This window comes from Argopecten irradians, chromosome 15 (genome assembly GCF_041381155.1).
Source record: "Argopecten irradians isolate NY chromosome 15, Ai_NY, whole genome shotgun sequence".
In the NCBI taxonomy this organism is placed as follows: domain Eukaryota; kingdom Metazoa; phylum Mollusca; class Bivalvia; order Pectinida; family Pectinidae; genus Argopecten; species Argopecten irradians.
In genome coordinates, this window is record NC_091148.1 from 21,508,187 (window position 1) to 21,533,393 (window position 25,207).

At 40.5% G+C, this 25,207-nt stretch overlaps 1 protein-coding gene across 1 annotated transcript; it reads right to left on the reverse strand.

Moving 5' to 3' along the window:
* Positions 1–475: 475 nt before the first annotated feature.
* On the reverse strand, positions 476–25,207 carry LOC138309186 (glutathione S-transferase A-like). Its single transcript, XM_069250335.1, has 6 exons — positions 24,917–25,207; positions 23,255–23,320; positions 17,942–18,022; positions 16,979–17,059; positions 14,198–14,278; positions 476–956 (listed from the first exon to the last, which is right to left on the reverse strand). The coding sequence occupies exons 1-6, from the start codon at positions 25,142–25,144 to the stop codon at positions 732–734; spliced, it is 762 nt and encodes a 253-aa protein (XP_069106436.1). The 5' UTR covers positions 25,145–25,207; the 3' UTR covers positions 476–731.

Consider the following 25,207-nt stretch of genomic DNA (forward strand, 5'->3'; position numbering starts at 1 on the left):
GGGCAGACGAACTAGTATTGTTCTTCAGTAACAAAAGTTACATGTTTTATACCATTACCAGCATTGAAACGTTTGAGCTTCTGGTTTAAATCGAGGTCAAAATATTAAACATAATAAATTGCGGCCCGCAAAAAGTCCATATATGAAATGAAGTACTCTTTTTATATTGTTTCTTTGCGTAAATTAGACATACAATTACAAGTATATGAGTATCAATGTTGTTATCAATAAAATATGTTGAAATAAAAAGTATATGAGTAATCACCAATTATTGTTCTAATATTGGATATCATTTATGCTCTGTCGGCGGTGGAGCATCTCTAATATAATATCTAGTAGTGATGATTATAGTAAGAACTTATTAAGAAATTTCCATAACTATGTGTCCTTATACAATAAAAAACGTTTGTTTCATTGAAATTTAATAAATCTTGATATATAATACGTTAATTGAAAATAGACAAAAACAATAAAATAAAATAAACGAAAAACATTTTATAAAATACTATATCCACTTTCTCTACAAACAAAAGATAAAACCTACAGATGCAGTTGTGTGACATTATTGAGTAGTCCTTCCCATTTAATTTTATTGTAACTAAAGCTCTTTCTTAATTTCCATACAATTTCTATAAAAAATACCGTAAATATTATTTATAAGTGAGATTTGGTATTGAGACAAAGAAACATACAAAAGCTTGTATCGCCACTTGTCACACAACTGTACTGAATCACATATCTCTGAGAACTTGCTTGGACTGTTCCAAGTCACCGTCTTTCCAATGTGGCGGCCATGACGCTTTAATGCTGTCTCTATTAGATAATGTATCGTAGTAAGTTCTCAGGGTAGGAAGGTTGGCGAGGTTATTGCCAAAGCGCACCGCCGTCGCCACGAATACAAACAATACGACGTCAGCGAGCGTGAAAGTTTCTCCACAAATAAACTCACCGGCGGACTGAAAAAAAATAAAACAGACTAATAATTGTATTTTGAAGATTCAATATCAAATACTACATTTGAAACAGCTGCTCTCAAAATTATGTATAAAATGAAACGCATCGCATGCATAACCTTAATATTAGGCAAAGACAACTAATTAATGGTAAATAATTAATATTTATTTATTTTCATACGAAATCCGAATTCCTGACTGGCAGTTTTTTTGCAGACAAAATTTCTTTAATAACCCGATGAAGTTAAAATATAGTAACATCAATGCTTATGATTAATTTTTCAGACTACTCGCTAAAATCGAATGCGTTCAAACGAACGACTGATTGATTTTTCCAATGGATTATTTAACAAAATTAATACGGAACGTCGACGTCTCTATTGTGACGTAATGATGAATTTTGTTTTCAAACTTTTATGAGAATTCGCCACGCGGATTCATGCGGTTTGGAAACAAACCTTCTTCCATACCCCGATGAATTTAAAAATTCTGAATCTACAGCGAATTCTCTTAAACGTTTTCAAGCATATTTTCTTTCATTATCTCATGAAATTGAACAAAAAAGGACATCAATACTTTTATGATAATTTTTAGACTATTTGTCAACACAATAACGTTTTGATGTAAAATTATATTAATTTATCGACGGATTTAGTTGAACCTATCTGTATTTGAATTCTTGATACAAACGTATTCAGTCTTTGCATATTACAGAGTTAGCTCCCTTGTGGGTAGCTATAATTTTTGACGTCATGATTTTGTGGGTGCAATGCACGTCGTCTTCCAATCTCTCCCAGAGTTGAAATTGTGGGGACCGCAATGCACCCTTGGATAGATTGTTCGTTTTCTCCAAAAAATATGACGTTACGCTCACAAACACATGACGTCATAATCAATGCCTGCCTGCAAGGGCAGATAACTCTGTAATATACAAATACAGAATAATATACAATTGATATAAAGGAAAATAAATATAAATAAATTTTAGTTTCGCAGCTAGCCCCTTTGAGACGGTTGTTGGGTAAGGACACAAAACAAACCAAAACAATTAAAAATTTAAATTTGTGATAATAATAGTTAGATCATTTCACCGTATGATGCATGATAAGTAGCTACTTCGCGGTAATTAACATTTAAAGTGAATAGTCGGTGGCCGAGTGGTTAAGATGTCCCGACATATTACCACAAGCCCTCCACCTCTGGGATGCGGGTTCGAATCCCATGTGGGGCAGTTGCCAGGTACTGACCGCTGGCCGGTGGTTTTTCTCCGGGTACTCCGGCTTTCCTCCACCAACAAACCTGGCACGTCCTTACATGACCCTGGCTGTTAATAGGACGTAAAACTAAACAAACCAAACCAAACCAGTCGGGCAAAGAAAACCAGTCGAAATGCGTTCATTGGCCTTCCAAAAGTTCTCACATATTAATACGACTGTCAAGTTCTGCTAAGTTTCCCAGTTCTGACCATTAAAGTAAAGTAAAGTTGAAAGCATTGAAAGCGAGGCTGCGTGGAAATGTAACCACGGACATAGTGAGCCGGGAGGACGTTTTAGAATTTCTATACTTTAAATTAATTTCTTCGTATGCAGACAGATTTTGACGAGAGATTTTATTTATCGTTTTCATAAGAAATTATACTGGATACATTCACACCATTTTACCGACTTTGGCCATCCTTGCCCGACTGTTCACTTTAAGTTCAAATATAATTTATTTTTTAATTGTTCAGTGAACGATGATAACGGTAAGTTTTTGAGACACTACAAAACTATCTTACATTTACATCTTTAAAAAATATATTCAGTTTAGGTAGATATCTTTAATGCATGTTCTGGTGGCTGAATTCGTAACATCGTACTGTTAACAATATTACAATTAATAGGCTTTTAAGGCTGGCTAGAAAGAAATTTTGTTTAACGCAAGAACAACACATAAGGTAATTAAAGGACGACCTCCTGTGCATATTTTAGGAAGCATCCCGTGTATAATACCCTATCAACAGCTAAAGACGGCCTCGTGTATAATGTCCTATCAACAGCTAAGGACGGCCTCCCATGTATAATGTCCTATCAACAGCTAAGGACGGCCTCCCGTGTATAACGTCCTATCAACAGCTAAGGACGGCCTCCCGTGTATAATGTCCTATCAACAGCTAAGGACGGCCTCCCATGTATAATGTCCTATCAACAGCTAAGGACGGCCTCCCGTGTATAACGTCCTATCAACAGCTAAGGACGGCCTCCCGTGTATAATGTCCTATCAACAGCTAAGGACGGCCTCCCATGTATAATGTTCTATCAACAGCTAAGGACGGCCTCCCGTGTATAATACCCTATCAACAGCTAAAGACGGCCTCGTGTATAATGTCCTATCAACAGCTAAGGACGGCCTCCCGTGTATAATGTCCTATCAACAGCTAAGGACGGCCTCCCGTGTATAATGTCCTATCAACAGCTAAGAAGGACGGCCTCGTGTGTATAATGTCCTATCAACAGCTAAGGACGGCCTCCCGTGTATAATGTCCTATCAACAGCTAAAGACGGCCTCCCGTGTATAATGTCCTATCAACAGCTAAGGACGGCCTCCCGTGTATAATGTCCTATCAACAGCTAAGGACGGCCTCCCGTGTATAATGTCCTATCAACAGCTAAAGACGGCCTCGTGTATAATGTCCTATCAACAGCTAAGGACGGCCTCCCGTGTATAATGTCCTATCAACAGCTAAGGACGGCCTCCCGTGTATAATGTCCTATCAACAGCTAAGGACGGCCTCGTGTATAATGTCCTATCAACAGCTAAGGACGGCCTCCCGTGTATAATGTCCTATCAACAGCTAAGGACGGCCTCGTGTATAATGTCCTATCAACAGCTAAGGACGGCCTCGTGTATAATGTCCTATCAACAGCTAAAGGACGGCCTCCCGTGTATAATGTCCTATCAACAGCTAAGGACGGCCTCCCGTGTATAATGTCCTATCAACAGCTAAGGACGGCCTCCCGTGTATAATGTCATATCAACAGCTAAAGACGGCCTCGTGTATAATGTCCTATCAACAGCTAAGGACGACCTCCCGTGTATAATGTCCTATCAACAGCTAAGGACAGCCTCCTGTGTATAATGTCCTATCAACAGCTAAGGACGGCCTCCCGTGTATAATGTCATATCAACAGCTAAAGACGGCCTCGTGTATAATGTCCTATCAACAGCTAAGGACGACCCTCCCGTGTATAATGTCCTATCAACAGCTAAGGACAGCCTCCTGTGTATAATGTCCTATCAACAGCTAAAGACGGCCATCCCCGTGTATAATGTCCTATCAACAGCTAAGGACAGCCTCCCGTGTATAATGTCCTATCAACAGCTAAGGACGGCCTCGTGTATAATGTCCTATCAACAGCTAAGGACGGCCTCCCGTGTATAATGTCCTATCAACAGCTAAAGACGACCTCCCGTGTATAATGTCCTATCAACAGCTAAGGACGCCTCCCGTGTATAATGTCCTATCAACAGCTAAGGACGCCTCCCGTGTATAATGTCCTATCAACACTAAAGACGGCCTCGTGTATAATGTCCTATCAACAGCTAAAGGACGGCCTCCCTGTATAATGTCCTATCAACAGCTAAGGACGGCCTCCCGTGTATAATGTCCTATCAAACAGCTAAGGACGGCCTCCCGTGTATAATGTCCTATCAACAGCTAAGGACGGCCTCCCGTGTATAATGTCCTATCAACAGCTAAGGACGGCCTCCCGTGTATAATGTCCTATCAACAGCTAAGGACGCCTCCCGTGTATAATGTCCTATCAACAGCTAAGGACGGCCTCCCGTGTATAATGTCCTATCAACAGCTAAGGACGGCCTCCCGTGTATAATGTCCTATCAACAGCTAAGGACGGCCTCCCGTGTATAATGTCCTATCAACAGCTAAAGACGGCCCTCCCGTGTATAATGTCCTATCAACAGCTAAGGACGGCCTCCCGTGTATAATGTCCTATCAACAGCTAAAGACGGCCCCCGTGTATAATGTCCTATCAACAGCTAAGGACGGCCTCCCGTGTATAATGTCCTATCAACAGCTAAGGACGGCCTCCCGTGTATAATGTCCTATCAACAGCTAAGGACGGCCTCCCGTGTATAATGTCCTATCAACAGCTAAGGACGGCCTCCCGTGTATAATGTCCTATCAACAGCTAAGGACGGCCTCGTGTATAATGTCCTATCAACAGCTAAGGACGGCCTCCCGTGTATAATGTCCTACAACAGCTAAGACGGCCTCCCGTGTATAATGTCCTATCAACAGCTAAGGACGGCCTCCCGTGTATAATGTCCTCTATCAACAGCTAAGGACGGCCTCCCGTGTATAATGTCCTATCAACAGCTAAAGACGGCCTCCCGTGTATAATGTCCTATCAACAGCTAAGGACGGCCTCCCGTGTATAATGTCCTATCAACAGCTAAGGACGGCCTCCCGTGTGTATAATGTCCTATCAACAGCTAAGGACGGCCTCCCGTGTATAATGTCCTATCAACAGCTAAGGACGGCCTCCCGTGTATAATGTCCTATCAACAGCTAAGGACGGCCTCCCGTGTATAATGTCCTATCAACAGCTAAGGACGGCCTCCCGTGTATAATGTCCTATCAACAGCTAAGGACGGCCTCCCGTGTATAATGTCCTATCAACAGCTAAGGACGGCCTCCCGTGTATAATGTCCTATCAACAGCTAAGGACGGCCTCCCGTGTATAATGTCCTATCAACAGCTAAGACGACCTCCCGTGTATAATGTCCTATCAACAGCTAAGGACGGCCTCCCGTGTATAATGTCCTATCAACAGCTAAGGACGACCTCCCGTGTATAATGTCCTATCAACAGCTAAGGACGGCCTCGTGTATAATGTCCTATCAACAGCTAAGGACGGCCTCCCGTGTATAATGTCCTATCAACAGCTAAGGACGGCCTCCCGTGTATAATGTCCTATCAACAGCTAAAGACGGCCCTCGTGTATAATGTCCTATCAACAGCTAAGACGACCTCCCGTGTATAATGTCCTATCAACAGCTAAGGACGGCCTCCCGTGTATAATGTCCTATCAACAGCTAAGGACGACCCTCCCGTGTCGTGTATAATGTCCTATCAACAGCTAAAGACGGCCTCGTGTATAATGTCCTATCAACAGCTAAGGACGGCCTCCCGTGTATAATGTCCTATCAACAGCTAAGGACGGCCTCCCGTGTATAATGTCCTATCAACAGCTAAAGACGGCCTCGTGTATAATGTACTATCAACAGCTAAGGACGGCCTCGTGTATAATGTCCTATCAACAGCTAAGGACGGCCTCCGTGTATAATACCCTATCAACAGCTAAGAACGGCCTCCCGTGTATAATGTCCTATCAACAGCTAAAGACGGCCTCGTGTATAATGTCCTATCAACAGCTAAGGACGGCCTCCCGTGTATAATGTCCTATCAACAGCTAAGGACGGCCTCCCGTGTATAATGTCCTATCAACAGCTAAAGACGGCCCTCGTGTATAATGTCCTATCAACAGCTAAGGACGGCCTCCCGTGTATAATGTCCTATCAACAGCTAAGGACAGCCTCCCGTGTATAATGTCCTATCAACAGCTAAGGACGGCCTCCCGTGTATAATGTCCTATCAACAGCTAAGGACGGCCTCCCGTGTATAATGTCCTATCAACAGCTAAGGACGGCCTCCCGTGTATAATGTCCTATCAACAGCTAAGGACGGCCTCCCGTGTATAATGTCCTATCAACAGCTAAGGACGGCCTCCCGTGTATAATGTCCTATCAACAGCTAAGGACGGCCTCCCGTGTATAATGTCCTATCAACAGCTAAGGACGACCTCCCGTGTATAATGTCCTATCAACAGCTAAGGACGGCCTCCCGTGTATAATGTCCTATCAACAGCTAAGGACGACCTCCCGTGTATAATGTCCTATCAACAGCTAAAGACGGCCTCGTGTATAATGTCCTATCAACAGCTTAGGACGGCCTCCCGTGTATAATGTCCTATCAACAGCTAAGGACGGCCTCCCGTGTATAATGTCCTATCAACAGCTAAAGACGGCCTCGTGTATAATGTACTATCAACAGCTAAGGACGGCCTCGTGTATAATGTCCTATCAACAGCTAAGGACGGCCTCGTGTATAATACCCTATCAACAGCTAAGAACAGCCTCCCGTGTATAATGTCCTATCAACAGCTAAAGACGGCCTCGTGTATAATGTCCTATCAACAGCTAAGGACGGCCTCCCGTGTATAATGTCCTATCAACAGCTAAGGACGGCCTCCCGTGTATAATGTCCTATCAACAGCTAAAGACGGCCTCGTGTATAATGTCCTATCAACAGCTAAGGACGGCCTCCCGTGTATAATGTCCTATCAACAGCTAAGGACAGCCTCCCGTGTATAATGTCCTATCAACAGCTAAGGACGGCCTCCCGTGTATAATGTCCTATCAACAGCTAAGGACGGCCTCTCCCGTGTATAATGTCCTATCAACAGCTAAGGACGGCCTCCCGTGTATAATGTCCTATCAACAGCTAAGGACGGCCTCCCGTGTATAATGTCCTATCAACAGCTAAAGACGGCCTCGTGTATAATGTCCTATCAACAGCTAAGGACGGCCTCCCATGTATAATGTCCTATCAACAGCTAAGGACGGCCTCCCGTGTATAACGTCCTATCAACAGCTAAGGACGGCCTCCCGTGTATAATGTCCTATCAACAGCTAAAGACGGCCTCCCGCGTATAATGTCCTATCAACAGCTAAGGACGGCCTCCCGTGTATAATGTCCTATCAACAGCTAAGGACGGCCTCCCGTGTATAATGTCCTATCAACAGCTAAGGACGGCCTCCCGTGTATAATGTCCTATCAACAGCTAAGGACGGCCTCCCGTGTATAATGTCCTATCAACAGCTAAAGACGGCCTCGTGTATAATGTACTATCAACAGCTAAGGACGGCCTCGTGTATAATGTCCTATCAAAAGGTAAGGGTGGACTCCCGTGTATAATACCCTATCAACAGCTAAGGACGACCTCCCGTGTATAATGTCCTATCAACAGCTAAGGACGGCCTCGTGTAATAATGTCCTATCAACAGCTAAGGACGGCCTCCCGTGTATAATGTCCTATCAACAGCTAAGGACGGCCTCCCATGTATAATGTTCTATCAACAGCTAAGGACGGCCTCCCGTGTATAATGTCCTATCAACAGCTAAAGACGGCCTCGTGTATAATGTCCTATCAACAGCTAAGGACGGCCTCCCGTGTATAATGTCCTATCAAAAGGTAAGGGTGGTCTCCCGTGTATAATACCCTATCAACAGCTAAGAACGGCCTCCCGTGTATAATGTCTTATCAACAGCTTAGGACGGCCTCCCGTGTATAATGTCCTATCAACAGCTAAGGACAGCCTCCTGTGTATAATGTTCTATCAACAGCTAAGGACGGCCTCCCGTGTATAATACCCTATCAACAGCTAAGATCGGCCTCCCGTGTATAATGTCCTATCAACAGCTTAGGACGGCCTCCCGTGTGTAATGTCCTATCAACAGCTAAGGACAGCCTCCTGTGTATAATGTTCTATCAACAGCTAAGAGGACGGCCTCCCATGTATAATGTCCTATCAACAGCTAAGGACGGCCTCCCGTTTATAATGTCCTATCAACAGCTAATGACGGCCTCCCGTGTATAATGTCCTATCAACAGCTAAGGACGGCCTCCCATGTATAATGTCCTATCAACAGCTGAGGACGGCCTCCCGAGTATAATGTCCTATCAACAGCTTAGGACGGCCTCCCGTGTGTAATGTCCTATCAACAGCTAAGGACAGCCTCCTGTGTATAATGTTCTATCAACAGCTAAGGACGGCCTCCCATGTATAATGTCCTATCAACAGCTAAGGACGGCCTCCCATGTATAATGTCCTATCAACAGCTAAGGACAGCCTCCTGTGTTTAATGTACTATCAACAGCTAATGACGGCCTCCCGTGTATAATGTCATATCAACAGCTAAGGACGGCCTCTCCGTGTATAATGTCCTATCAACAGCTAAGGACGGCCTCCCGTGTTTAATGTCCTATCAACAGCTAAGGACGGCCTCCCATGTATAATGTCCTATCAACAGCTAAGGACAGCCTCCTGTGTATAATGTCCTATCAACAGCTAAGGACGGCCTCCTGTGTTTAATGTCCTATCAACAGCTAAGGACGGCCTCCCGTGTATAATGTCATATCAACAGCTAAAGACGGCCTCCCGTGTATAATGTCCTATCAACAGCTAAGGACGGCCTCCCGTGTATAATGTCCTATCAACAGCTAAGGACGGCCTCCCATGTATAATGTCCTATCAACAGCTAAGGACGGCCTCCCATGTATAATGTCCTATCAACAGCTAAGGACGGCCTCCCGTGTTTAATGTCCTATCAACAGCTAAGGACGGCCTCCCGAGTATAATGTCCTATCAACAGCTAAGGACGGCCTCCCGAGTATAATGTTCTATCAACAGCTAAGGACGGCCTCCCATGTATAATGTCCTATCAACAGCTAAGGACGGCCTCCCATGTATAATGTCCTATCAACAGCTAAGGACGGCCTCCCGTGTTTAATGTCCTATCAACAGCTAAGGACGGCCTCCCGTGTATAATGTCCTATCAACAGCTAAAGACGGCCTCCCGTGTATAATGTCCTATCAACAGCTAAGGACGGCCTCCCGTGTATAATGTCCTATCAACAGCTAAAGACGGCCTCCCGTGTATAATGTCCTATCAACAGCTAAAGACGGCCTCCCGTGTATAATGTCCTATCAACAGCTAAGGACGGCCTCCCGTGTATAATGTCCTATCAACAGCTAAAGACGGCCTCCCGTGTATAATGTCCTATCAACAGCTAAGGACGGCCTCCCGTGTATAATGTCCTATCAACAGCTAAAGACGGCCTCCCATGTATAATGTCCTATCAACAGCTAAGGACAGCCTCCCGTGTATAATGTCCTATCAACAGCTAAGGACGGCCTCCCATGTATAATGTCCTACCAACAGCTAAGGACGGCCTCCCGTGTTTAATGTCCTATCAACAGCTAAGGACGGCCTCCCGTGTATAATGTCCTATCAACAGCTAAGAACGGCCTCCCGTGTATAATGTCATATCAACACAGCTAAAGAACGGCCTCCCGTGTATAATGTCATATCAACAGCTAAGGACGGCCTCCCGTGTATAATGTCCTATCAACAGCTAAGGACGGCCTCCCGTGTATAATGTTCTATCAACAGCTAAGGACGGCCTCCCGTGTTTAATGTCCTATCAACAGCTAAGGACGGCCTCCCATGTATAATGTCCTATCAACAGCTAAGGACGGCCTCCCGTGTATAATGTCCTATCAACAGCTAAGGACGGCCTCCCATGTATAATGTTCTATCAACAGCTAAGGACGGCCTCCCGTGTATAATGTCCTATCAACAGCTAAGGACGGCCTCCCATGTATAATGTCCTATCAACAGCTAAGGACGGCCTCCCGTGTATAATGTTCTATCAACAGCTAAGGACGGCCTCCCATGTATAATGTCCTATCAACAGCTAAGGACGGCCTCCCATGTATAATGTCCTATCAACAGCTAAGGACGGCCTCCCATGTATAATGTCCTATCAACAGCTAAGGACGGCCCTCCCATGTATAACTGTCCATGTTATCAACAGCTAAGGACGGCCTCCCATGTATAATGTCCTATCAACAGCTAAGGACGGCCTCCCATGTATAATGTCCTATCAACAGCTAAGGACGGCCTCCCGTGTATAATGTCCTATCAACAGCTAAGGACGGCCTCCCGTGTATAATGTCCTATCAACAGCTAAGGACGGCCTCCCATGTATAATGTCCTATCAACAGCTAAGGACGGCCTCCCGTGTATAATGTCCTATCAACAGCTAAGGACGGCCTCCCGTGTATAATGTCCTATCAACAGCTAAGGACGGCCTCCCGTGTATAATGTCCTATCAACAGCTAAGGACGGCCTCCCGTGTATAATGTCCTATCAACAGCTAAAGACGGCCTCGTGTATAATGTCCTATCAACAGCTAAGGACGGCCTCCCGTGTATAATGTCCTATCAACAGCTAAGGACGGCCTCCCGTGTATAATGTCCTATCAACAGCTAAGGACGGCCTCGTGTATAATGTCCTATCAACAGCTAAGGACGGCCTCCCGTGTATAATGTCCTATCAACAGCTAAGGACGGCCTCCCGTGTATAATGTCCTATCAACTATCAACAGCTAAGACGGCCTCCCGTGTATAATGTCCTATCAACAGCTAAGATCGGCCTCCCGTGTATAATGTCCTATCCAACAGCTAAACAGCTAATGTCCTATCAACAGCTAAGGACGGCCTCCCGTGTATAATGTCCTATCAACAGCTAAGGACGGCCTCCGTGTTAATGTCCTATCAACAGCTAAGGACGGCCTCCCATGTGTATAATGTTCTATCAACAGCTAAGGATCGGCCTCCCGTGTATAATGTCCATGTTATCAACAGCTGAGAACGGCCTCCTGTGTATAATGTTCTATCAACAGCTAAGGACGGCCTCCCGTGTATAATGTCCTATCAACAGCTAAGACGGCCTCCCGTGTATAATGTCCTATCAACAGCTAAGGACGGCCTCCCGTGTATAATGTCCTATCAACAGCTAAGGACAGCCTCCTGTGTATAATGTCCTATCAACAGCTAAGGACGGCCTCCCGTGTTTAATGTCCTATCAACAGCTAAGGACGGCCTCCCATGTATAATGTCCTATCAACAGCTAAGGACGGCCTCCCATGTATAATGTCCTATCAACAGCTAAGGACGGCCTCCCATGTATAATGTCCTACCAACAGCTAAGGACGGCCTCCCGTGTATAATGTCCTATCAACAGCTAAGGACGGCCTCCCATGTATAATGTCCTACCAACAGCTAAGGACGGCCTCCCGTGTATAATGTCCTATCAACAGCTAAGGACGGCCTCCCATGTATAATGTCCTACCAACAGCTAAGGACGGCCTCCCGTGTATAATGTCCTATCAACAGCTAAGGACGGCCTCCGTGTATAATGTCCTATCAACAGCTAAGGACGGCCTCCCGTGTATAATGTCCTATCAACAGCTAAGGACAGCCTCCTGTGTATAATGTCCTATCAACAGCTAAGGACGGCCTCCCGTGTATAATGTCCTATCAACAGCTAAGGACGGCCTCCCGTGTATAATGTCCTATCAACAGCTAAGGACGGCCTCCTGTGTATAATGTCCTATCAACAGCTAAGGACAGCCTCCTGTGTATAATGTTCTATCAACAGCTAAGGACGGCCTCCCGTGTATAATGTCCTATCAACAGCTAAGGACGGCCTCCCGTGTATAATGTCCTATCAACAGCTAAGGACGGCCTCCCGTCTATAATGCTCCCTAATGTCCTATCAACAGCTAAGGACGGCCTCCCGTGTATAATGTCTATCAACAGCTAAGGACGGCCTCCTGTGTATAATGTTCTATCAACAGCTAAGGACGGCCTCCCGTGTATAATGTCCTATCAACAGCTAAGGACGGCCTCCCGTGTATAATGTCCTATCAACAGCTAAGGACGGCCTCCCGTGTATAATGTCCTATCAACAGCTAAGGACAGCCTCCCGTGTATAATGTCCTATCAACAGCTAAGGACGGCCTCCCGTGTATAATGTCCTATCAACAGCTAAGGACGGCCTCCCGTGTATAATGTCCTATCAACAGCTAAGGACGGCCTCCCGTGTATAATGTCCTATCAACAGCTAAGGACGGCCTCCCGTGTATAATGTCCTATCAACAGCTAAGGACGGCCTCCCGTGTATAATGTCCTATCAACAGCTAAGGACGGCCTCCCGTGTATAATGTCCTATCAACAGCTAAGGACGGCCTCCCGTGTATAATGTCCTATCAACAGCTAAGGACGGCCTCCCGTGTATAATGTCCTATCAACAGCTAAGGACGGCCTCCCGTGTATAATGTCCTATCAACAGCTAAGGACGGCCTCCCGTGTATAATGTCCTATCAACAGCTAAGGACGGCCTCCCGTGTATAATGTCCTATCAACAGCTAAGGACGACCTCCCGTGTATAATGTCCTATCAACAGCTAAGGACGGCCTCCCGTGTATAATGTCCTATCAACAGCTAAGGACGGCCTCCCGTGTATAATGTCCTATCAACAGCTAAGGACGGCCTCCCGTGTATAATGTCCTATCAACAGCTAAGGACGGCCTCCCGTGTATAATGTCCTATCAACAGCTAAGGACGGCCTCCCGTGTATAATGTCCTATCAACAGCAACAGCTAGACGGCCTCCTGTGTATAATGTCCTATCAACAGCTAAGGACGGCCTCCCGTGTATAATGTCCTATCAACAGCTAAGGACGGCCTCCCGTGTATAATGTCCTATCAACAGCTAAGGACGGCCTCCCGTGTATAATGTCCTATCAACAGCTAAGGACGGCCTCCCGTGTATAATGTCCTATCAACAGCTAAGGACGGCCTCCCGTGTATAATGTCCTATCAACAGCTAAGGACGGCCTCCCGTGTATAATGTCCTATCAACAGCTAAGGACGGCCTCCCGTGTATAATGTCCTATCAACAGCTAAGGACAGCCTCCCGTGTATAATGTCCTATCAACAGCTGAGGACGGCCTCCCGTGTATAATGTCCTACCAACAGCTAAGGACGACCTCCCGTGTATAATATCAACAGCTTAGAACAATACCCCGTGTATAATGATCAACAGTTAAGGACAACATTCCGTGTATGGAATGGATCACGTATAGGAATGGTAGAAGTAGGAGAGACATGCTTGGATAGATAATTATATGATACTATATAAATTATACTTAATATTATTGTATATTTTCTATCGTGGTTTGTAATTTTGACATAATTAAGAAGTTAAAAATATGTATTGTTCGACGATTGAACAAAAGTGACTATATTATATCAACTTAAGTTTATTTTCTTCACAACAAATATTTCATGATATATCATATTTGTCTCTTAGTAATAGTCCAAATCATTAATATTTTACAGTGCTATGTCTCTGAAGCATACCGTCAAACGCCTTCAGCGCCGATTTGTGCACGCAATTAGTCATTGGTTAAAATGTGAAGTTTTCAATTGAACAATGTTGACGAACCAAACTTTATCTGAATATTTTTAGACAGAACAGTTTGTGATTACCTTTTTGAGTTTGCCCTCCCATATTTCTAGTTCTTTTTTGGCCCCTTCCAACCCAGCTTTCATCCGTGATTTGTACTCCTCCTGCAAAGGATATTTGAAACATTAATGGATTGATCTGTATTTAAATATTAGAGTTATCTTCCCTTGCAGGTAGATATTGATTGTGACGTCTTGTGTTAGCGAGCGAAACGTTATAGATTTCGGAGAACATGACGTGAATGGCGCTCACAACATAACGACGTAACAATCGATACCTACTCGTAAGGGAGCCAACTCTGTAATATGCAAAGACGGAATATAGAACGGTTCAATGGTATTTAAACCACCTTGTTTAGTGAATGCATTCTAAATGTTTATGTTTTAAAGGGAAATGAACCTTAAATAATTTGTTCTGTATGCTTAGATATGGTTTTCAGATGTTTATTGAATATTTTATTACAATGATTGGTTATCTAAAATGTCAGGAAAACGTGGGGAATACCTACCTCAAAAATGATAAAAATCGACCGTCATATTCTATATTTGGAACACAAAACGAAAGCTGGTCGAAAGCGAGGTTATACTGAACAACAAACTTGCTGACATGACAAGGAATATTAGTTTTCCACATTTTAAGATTATTTTCTAATTTACGTTGTTGCAAAATGAAGTTTAAGCCATATGTTATAAAATTATTTGTATTTATAGCGTAAGAATGATAAGTCAAAAGTCAAACGAGACTTTTCATTCGACAGGGCACCGCGAAGGAAGGACTTATTGCACATATAATATGTACATCAAGTATAAAGTGGGGAGTTGCTCCCGTCTCTTGCATTTTAGCGATCCATTTATATTTACCTACTTTCCTAATCGCGCACGTTACTGACTCTTGACGTACACTGTTTTCTATCAGAATTCGTTTGTGTTCGCTTCATCCTCGCTTTTGACCCACCATTTTGTTAACATTTGTGCAGTGCATTTTGGGGGAGTCACTTAAGTTCAACACTACTATACTATCGTTACAAAATTCGACCGGACCGGTTCAAAATACAGAAAAGATGGAATTTCCATTATAACTATTTTATTTGACACATTTGCACAATAACTGATATATAAATTACTTAGTAAGGTATCTGCCACGTCGTAAATATGTATTTTTCTCAAATTTGCATGGTTTATTTAGGTTCATGTCCCTTTAACGAAATTATCGAGAAAACCGACATAATGAACAATCATACTACAAATTAAAAAACTAGAAATATGTCTGTTAGACATTAAAGCTGCGATGTAAGTTAAAAAGTATACATTTGAGATGAAAAATAGAATAATGACTTTGATTCACCGCTTTATATAGGGGTCGGTAGGCGTATTGCATCCAAGCAGAGTTAAAAACAAAATGGCGTCTACCCGTCCTTAGAAACGAATTTTGAAAAAAAAAATCTCAAAAGTAAATTTAACTTGCATTGTCAGCTTTAAGTGCTCGCTATACTACTTCCTAAAACATTAATTTCCATAACGATATGCATCTACAAGCATAAGGCTTCTGCGGTAAGATATTTTGCACGTACAAAACTGTAACGCCTAATTTATAAATACCCGCAGATATACATATATACTCATAAGCCTATTTGAAATCATCCTCGACAACAGATGTACGTACACCATGTACGTAGCACTATCGCTAATTATCCTTGGGAGATTGTGTATGTCCATGGTGTATTGTAATAAATAATTTCCTTTTAATTACGTCATCAGGTCTATAAATGTGAAATTACTTTGAACTTTGTTAATTGTGTTCTTTGTTAGATAGAAGTTTATTTGTTATCTTATTGATATTGATACGGTAGAGGCTTGTTTCACTGTTCAAAATAGTCGTCCGCTACAGTACTGTCCAGTCTCTGTGCACGTGGTGACGTACCTGTGTTATGCTTGAATGTCTTTCTGGGTACATCAGTTCTAGAGCTCGGGCACCTGAACTGATATTGTATATTTTTTTATTCTGTCTCACTTACGCAAGGCTGGATGATTTTATAAATATCTATTAGAACCGTAGATAATACGGTGTATGGTCACTGGGGTTAGTAAGCGATAGTACAACGTATATGTACAAATGTATACCTAGGATGATGTGAAATAAATTAAATATAATCTGCTGAGTAAAAAATATCCGTTTCGTCACTTTCTTTTATTGACTACATAAACCTGATTCGCATTAAATTGTTCTGGAGGTTTTCTAAAGTCGATCAGATGCTTAGAATATCGTTACCGATGCAAGAGTTTGTACATGTATGATGCGCCACTTGAAGTTTACACAAAATGAATGTGTTTAGCACTGTTTAATGTCACTGTTGTTAATTTACAGAAGAACATCGCTGATAGAAATCTCTTATTTTTGAAAGGTTGGTGCCACGAAATCACGCCAAAATCTATTAAACGGTACAAGACAGTGACTTCTGGTATCACGTGCGTAGTTTGAATCTGCGCATAGCGGATGTACAGAGACTCCACACCCGACAAGCAAAACAATAGGGCGAGAGTACGCTCGCCCTAATAAATAAAAGAAATACAAATTATCAACGGAATATTTAATCTTACCATCAAACGCAAGCAATGACAAAGAAATAAAAAAAAACCTATTTGGATTTTTGGATGGAAATAATTTGAATTACTGTAAGCTACTATATTTTCACGGGATACTAATGCGCGTAATTTTGCGAGAGCAAAACGTAGATTCAAATTTTCAAATGTGACGTGAATTATTGTATATAAATAAATTTTAAAACTACAAGGTTATAACCGTACCCCTTCTTTATCCGCAGCACTTGTTGTCCAGGCAATGTAGACACAGTTGATGAGCAGCTTCATGTTCAGATTCTCCTGAGCCTTCAACAAATTATTTCCTTTTATCAATTAACTCAAAAGTCCTAAAGTGGTTCCAAATTTGTATTCGTTATTTAGCAATTTTCATGTGTCGATCGCATTTCCACTTATTAAAATTGAAAGAAACCACAAAGGTGACAGTAATAGTCTAACGTATTTACAAACAAATGAACTTTTTAAACATCTAGCATAATATTATCACCGTAAACTGGTGAAGTTTAAGGTTTTGCAAATATATTCAAAATTATACATAATCAATACATATTTCATCTATTTACACATCCACGATACTCCAGGGGTTACCATCAGTGACTTTATATCTACCATTGGAATATCTCATAGTAAAACTGGAGGCAGCTCAGAAGAAAACAAATGACCAATCACAGGCCTGCAAAAACATCCTTTGAAGGTTACAGAGAGAGCGACACGCACCTATAAAGCAGCACAGTCAACAAACGTGTACCGTTATACATATCATACCTTTGATGTTCATTAAAATATCAAAGTACCTGTGTTTTATGTTGCCTCCAGCTTTATCATGACATAGTACAGTGATAGTGACCACTGGAATGCTGAGGATATTATTTACATAGAAGTGAATAATTATTTGTCTACATTCGTGTTCAACTCAAAACGTTACATACAATGTGCTGTTCGCACCTCTTATTTATTATATTATGAAAATAAATAATTGCGCACCGCCAAAGATACGACTGTATGCTCAGTCCCATAATACATAAATGACTGCATCTGTTCAACCAACATAATCTATTATTTAGGCATTAATTTGACCAGATTACAATTGTTATAATATGACCATTTTTGTTCCATTGATGGTGTGGCATCATTAAGCATCAAACCAACCTACAGTAAACAATTAATTACCTCAATAGCTGTCTGTATAACCTTGGCAAACTTGGCAGGATCGTCAGGCAACAGTTTGGTGCCTTCGTTTGGGTAGGCTTTCTGCAATATCAGTAATTCCTCTTTTCATTATTGTAAATTAAAGTTAACGTCTTACTAACAGCCAGAGTTGTTAGGGTGTGTACAAAGCGTGTGTGGTTTGGAAGTCAGCACTGACTGCACTATGTTGGTATTGTGCCTTTGTGTAAAGGTGGTTTGGGAGACTGCACTATGTTCGTATTGTGCCTTTGTGTAAAGGTGGTTTGGGAGACTGCACTATGTTGGTATTGTGCCTTTGTGTAAAGGTGGTTTGGGAGACTGCACTATGTTGGTATTGTGCCTTTGTGTAAAGGTGGTTTGGGAGACTGAACTATGTTCGTATTGTGCCTTTGTGTAAAGGTGGTTTGGGAGACTGCACTATGTTGGTATTGTGCTTTGTGTAAGGTGTTTGGGAGCTGCACTATGTTGGTATTGTGCCTTTGTGTAAAGGTGGTTTGGGAGACTGAACTATGTTCGTATTGTGCCTTTGTGTAAAGGTGGTTTGGGAGACTGCACTATGTTGGTATTGTGCCTTTGTGTAAAGGTGGTTTGGGAGACTGAACTATGTATGTTTGTATGTGCCTATTGTGTAAAGGTGGTTTGGGAGACTGCACTATGTTCGTATTGTGCCTTTGTGTAAAGGTGGTTGGGAGACTGCACTATGTTCGTATTGTGCCTTTGTGTAAAGGGGTTTGGGAGACTGCACTATGTTCGTATTGTGCCTTTGTGTAAAGGTGGTTTGGGAGACTGCACTATGTTCGTATTGTGCCTTTGTGTAAAGGTGGTTTGGGAGACTGCACTATGTTGGTATTGTGCCTTTGTATAAAGGGGGTTTGGTTTAGTTAAATGTATTTACCACCTATCAACAGCTAGGGACACCGAAGAACGGCCGTGTATGTTGATGTTTTCGTGTCTGAAATGCGACGTGTGCATTTTTGGAGCCTGTGGTATGTTCGTATTGTGGGTTCTTGTATAGTGGAATCCTTGCCGTGTAAAAGTGGAACTCATGACATTTTGATGGTGATATCTATTTAATTCTATTGAAACATGCCGCTAAAGACCATAGAAATCATTTATCCCGCCTCGGACAAGAATCTTGTATTCCTATTGGTTAAAATGACGTCACGTGATATCCAAGATATAGTCGTATCAGGTTAGTAGAAATCGTAGCAGGTTTGAACGATAGAGTTATCGTTATTTGCCTCTAACGTCATTAGTAACAAGATGGCGGTCAATTAACGCTTCGCGACGATGGCACTCAACGAAATGGAGACAAAATGTTTGAATGATAGTGCTGATGACCACTTTCAAAGCAAACCGAAATCGGCAACACTTATTTAGGATTATTTAACAGAAATGAACCATGACAATGCATTCGAGTCTTCAATGAGGTGAAAATTGTTTTAAGTCCTTTGGGTTTCCATACTCAGTACATAATGCATTTTGCAGTTACTTCATTGAAAGTATTTTCGACGGGATAAATTCGTTACACAGTTTGAAAGTGACCTCATACGAAAAATATTGGGTCTAAAACAAACATGTATCAGGCTCGGCTTTGCCTCGCCCGATACAAATTTCTTTTAGATCCAATATTTGTTCCGTATTAGGTCACTAACAAACTGTGTAACTGATAATATATTTTCCACCTACTGTAAAAAAAGTTCGTGGCATGGTTATGTAATTGCTTCGCAAATACATATCCAACATCGTCTTTCACAGGTGAAAAACGTGACATAGGAATAATTCGACTGTTAATGCGAAACACATCTCGAACAGTTTCAAAGTTAATTGGGCGAAAATCTTATCATTTTCAGTAAATATTATTTAAGTGGACAGATACTTTCCTTCAATGTTTTTCTGGAATACACGTTTTTGTTGGCTTGTTTTATCTCTTTCTTTTTTAAAATGTATTTTACTGGTGTCCGTTGACAAATAAATACATTGAATGCTATAAACAAATAAGATTAGTTTTCATTTTAAAGATGGGCATTTACCATGTACTTACATTAACAGCCAAGGCTTTTAAGAACCAGCTAGGTTTGGCCAGGCTCAAACCATAAATTGCCTGTGTACTTTAAAGGATTTGTAGTTCACATATCGCCTAGGGATTGTTTATCGCAATTCACCCAACGCAAAGGTGATTGTTTTTATGTATATGGAGAAAATAGAATAATGTTTGAAATTAAAGGATGATATTTACAGTTTGCACTGAATTGGACTCCATAACCTTGTTTTCTAGTATTATCATTATCAGTGTATAATGATATTACAACATTCGGGGTGTATATTGATAGTACAACACTCGAGGCGTTTCTATTGTTACGGGAATAGTCGCTGGCTTAGCAAAGTGGAGTCATGACCCCACTTTTGGTGTGAATATATGAATAACTCGATTGCAATCGGCTGTTCAATCGAATTCGTTGACGATGACGGCAGCGAAAAAATATGAGGATTTTTATTAAAAATATAAAACTGTCGCGAGAATAAAAGATATTCATTTACGTAAAAAACTGTAAACATGAGGAATGGATTTCTATTTTGTTGATGTTATGAAGGTATAATGATAATGGAGAACGTGTAAATTTATTGTAACCCGGCTTCGCCGGGGTTACATAATTTACACGTGCTCCATTAGCATTACAATGTATACCCTCACAACCTCAACAAAATCAAGATCTTTTGCTTAAATGTTAACAGTTTGTACTGACATGGTCTCAATAATCATGTTTTCTAGCATTATCATTACCAGTGTATACTGATAGTACAACACGTGCGGTGAATCTATTTTTACGGGAATAGTCGCACGAACGCGTACGCCGCTGGCGTAGCAACTTGGGGTCATGACTCTTGGTGGGTACATATGAATGACTCTATTCCGATCAGCTGTAACTGTAGCGAGAATAAATGATTTTAACTTGCGTGAAAAACAATAAATATAAGGAATATATTTTGATTTTGTTAAAGTTATGAGGGTATAATGATAATGGAGCACGCGTAGATTATGTACCCCCTGCGAAGCCTAGTTACATAAAATTTACACGGGCTCCATTATCATTATACCCTCATAACCTTAACAAAAACAAAATAATTCTTTAAATCACGGCTGTTATTAAGACACTTGAAATCAGCGAGTACGAAAAAGAAATAATAAAAAGTACATTTATATTTTTCTGTAACGGTTATCTTACATACTAGTATTTTCTATAGAACGTTATAACTGTGTAGTATGGATCAAACACACTATATGAACTTGCGTTTTCATTATATTTTATGATTTTATAATTTATATGATTTAATATAAACTTTATTTTATTCATCCATTATAAGTAATACAATACTATAACAATCAAATAGATGGGAAATGAATTCAGAAACAAATATTAACACTTTTCTTTCATAACCACGCGTGTAATACTTGCAGGTCTAGGGCAATACACTCATGCCGCCGCCTGAGGCTGTATTGCATATACCAATGCAAAAAAAGCCTCGTGACGTTACAGCGTCAACAAAATTTCTATTTCCTCGGTAAATTTCAACATATTTTCACAAACTTGACTGGTTTTACTATAAAAGATGAAACAACGGAATTTTTGTTCAAAATATCACGTTATTTTTCATGTATAAAAAAATTGACTTTCAGTCGTGGATTTCTTCGAATTTATTTCAAAATGGCGGGATATCATAGTTGTGAAATTGCAATAAAACGTCGATGTATGAAAGAAAATTACTTTTTCATAAGTGATTATGAAGGATTGGGATATTCTACCCTCGGGATCACAAAATGTTGCAAAATGTTGCAAAATCCTCTGCAAGCCTCGGGTTTTAATTTCATTTTGTGACCCTCGGGTAGAATATCCCTATCCTTCATATACACATATGAAAGAGTCTTATAATATTAATCTGTCTATATAATAATATATATGATTTGATCTATCAATATTTGCTATCATTTTATCTATATTTGATTTTATTTGACCAATGTAGCATTTGCTTCTTCTATTATTTTATTTTTATTTGACATGGTATTATTTTTTACCATTATATTAATTTGTTTATTTGGTGTCATCATTATGATATTTTCATTTATCGTAATATTATTTTATTCCATTGTATGTATGAGTGATATAAGCGCATTTGCGACTCCGATTCGGAACTTTTTTCCATAGGTTATTTTCTCTCTTGTTCAGATATTTGATTTCTAGAGAGGAATGGAAAGCTGTTATCAGCAATTGATTACTTTATTACTAGTATATCATATTGTGATGTTACGACTTTAGGGTACCTAGAGTTACCTCCTCCTGTAATCAGCAATTTATTACGTCACCACTAATATATCGTTATGTGATATTACGACTTTAGGGTACCTAGAGTTACCTCCTCCTGTAATCAGCAAATTGATTACCTAGGTATTTTTTTTAATTGTGAAAATATCGTAATTAAATTGAAAAATAAAATAACGTGAGGAAAGGCAGATAACTCTTATAAATAAGACTGTATGTTATCCATCTATCGAAAATGATACAACTCCCCTCAAATTAAAAATGTCGATATATACAATCGTAACAATTAAAGATGCTCCACCGCTGACAAATGACATTTTTTCACTATCAAAAACAGGAGAAGACGATTTAGTATTTCTCTTCAGTTACAAAAGTTACTTACTTTACACCATTTCCACCATTGAACAGTTTGAGCTTCTAATTTCACTTCAAGTTAAAGTTACAAAAAATAATTAATTGCATCCCGAAAAAATTCCGTGGCACTATATCCTATATGGAATTAAGTACTGATTGCGCATGCACCAAAGGCAAAATAAATTATTTTATAATATTTTTTGTGTTAATTAGACATATATATGCACGATTAAACACCAATTATTGTTCAAGTGATTAATATCATTTATGCTCTGTCGGCGGTGAAGTATCTTTAAGATTGATTTAAATAAAACACAAACGGGAAATATAGTTAACAGTTGTTTCATGTCAGTCAACAGTTAAACCTAATCTCCTAATGTGGGGACCGACCCGAGGGACTGTTGTCTAACGATTTTAAAAGAGAACATGTAAAACACAATCGAACATACTATAATGTAACTATGATACTTTTTTCCGAAAACACTGTGAGACATATCGCATGAGTATGTGGGGACTAAAAATATAAACTTTAACAGAAAGATCTACATCTTTATTTTATAATAAAATGTAAACTGTGTAATATAAGTGAATATATTTGTGGTTTTAATTCATTACATCATACCTCCAAATACAGACAGATCGCCATTGATTCGTTAACAATTTTGTCGCCATCGTTGAATGTCGGAACCTGTACGAACAGATAAACACATCAGTAAACAGTATCATCAAATGATTATATTAGTGTATAATTGAATAAAAATATTATAATATTAGAATTATAATGATGCTGTGTTTTCTGTAAAATACCCCAAACCGAACCCGCTGTCCTCTGAAATCAAGCGCTAAATCTTCTCAAAGTTTCCCTACACATGAGACCAATGAGGCAGAGCTAAGCGTTGAAATGCATTGCAACCAAGTAGAAGATGCTCTAGCTACAATATTGTAGCTCCTCTAGACATATATTGATACGTTATCCGACCGAGTAGTAAACCTGGTCGTATACTGGTTCTGCTGGATATCTTATCATCAGACCGACCTGACCAACAGGTTGGGGCATGGGTTATCAATCTAAATATCCCAGGGGTTATTATCACTGTCGATACATCCACGCTTTGATAATTTCACAGCAAATTTTAATGTTGAAGTTGGACGTCGCCATTTGTAATCTACAAAGTAGATCTCTGTAGGCCGGTGATTTATCATTTTTCCCCAGTTCCCACTATGACATAGTCGCAGAATACAATTACGACAGTGATAGTAACCACTGAACAATCGAGGATGATGTTGTACTATTATGACCTGACCAACCGTTCATTAAAACCAATAGATGGGGTTTGATTTAAATGTATCTATATCTTCCATGTGACCAACGCGATCAAGTGATAGGGGTCTAATAAAATATTAACGCCTCTTTGCCAACGCGGACATTCACAACAAATTATACGGCAGTATCGAACAGTTTGAATGTTAACTTATGGCATTCCTTGATTTGAAAAAAAAAATGAAAAAAATATGTAGGAGGCACTAGTCATACACAGTATGAAGTTTTAATTATCTTTCTTTATCACACGATTTTCTGCTTTTAATTGTTTACACAATTATTCCATTTAAAACGTCAATAACAAAGCAGTGTAATTCGAAATAATGACACTTAAGCTAATTTAATGTTATAGAAAACATTTAGGCGTGATACAAAAATCTTAACCCAATGAACGCAGAACTTTCCGAAAGATACGTCAAATATTGTCATTTGAAAACATTTTATCATTTAACATGTGGATATATATCTAACATTAAGTGTAATATCCCTTTTAGTAACAATAACAATACTTGCAGTTATTTACATATTTCGTGTTTATCTATTTGATTACAAAACTTTCAAAGCAATTACCTGAAGCAAAAACTACAGTAGAAAACCATGACTTTTCATCAAGGAAACAATCTACACGTACAAGTATATGAAACAATTAATTAATAAAATCATCAATTGTAAGTTGCAAAGTGTTTGAATATACCATGACAGATTTTATCATTAAAGAATTAAACATTTACGCCCAACGGTGTTCCCCATTGCAGTTGACATTAATTGACTGATCGCCAGGTATGTACTATTTGTAGCGACGCCTCGTGATTGCAAACGCACGTGTTTCTAATTTCTATCCTATGTCGCAGCAAACATCGTAGCTTATATACAATACAAAATGCAAAGTCACCTGCGGTTTGATTGACATCTGGCGATCCGTCAATTACCCATCATGCCTCAGCTAAAATATCCCCGACTCACCTGACCTCGGTGGTTTTTCACCATTATTTCGTCACATTTATGTCCATTCTCAGAAAAGATGATTTGCTTCATGTCAATACCTCCAAATCCCTTTTCGTGAAGTGCTATCATTACTCTAAAGCAGGGCTGACTGCCTGATCCCCAGTATAGTTTCATGTCTTTTTTCCCCATGGCGAATAGTTCCCGGCCGCTAGCGTGTAGACCTGTTGGTGTTTTCCTCCAGTGCATATATCATGTCCTTTGTATAAGTACCGATAGGACACACCCACTCCGACTTGTCACGAATCTAGG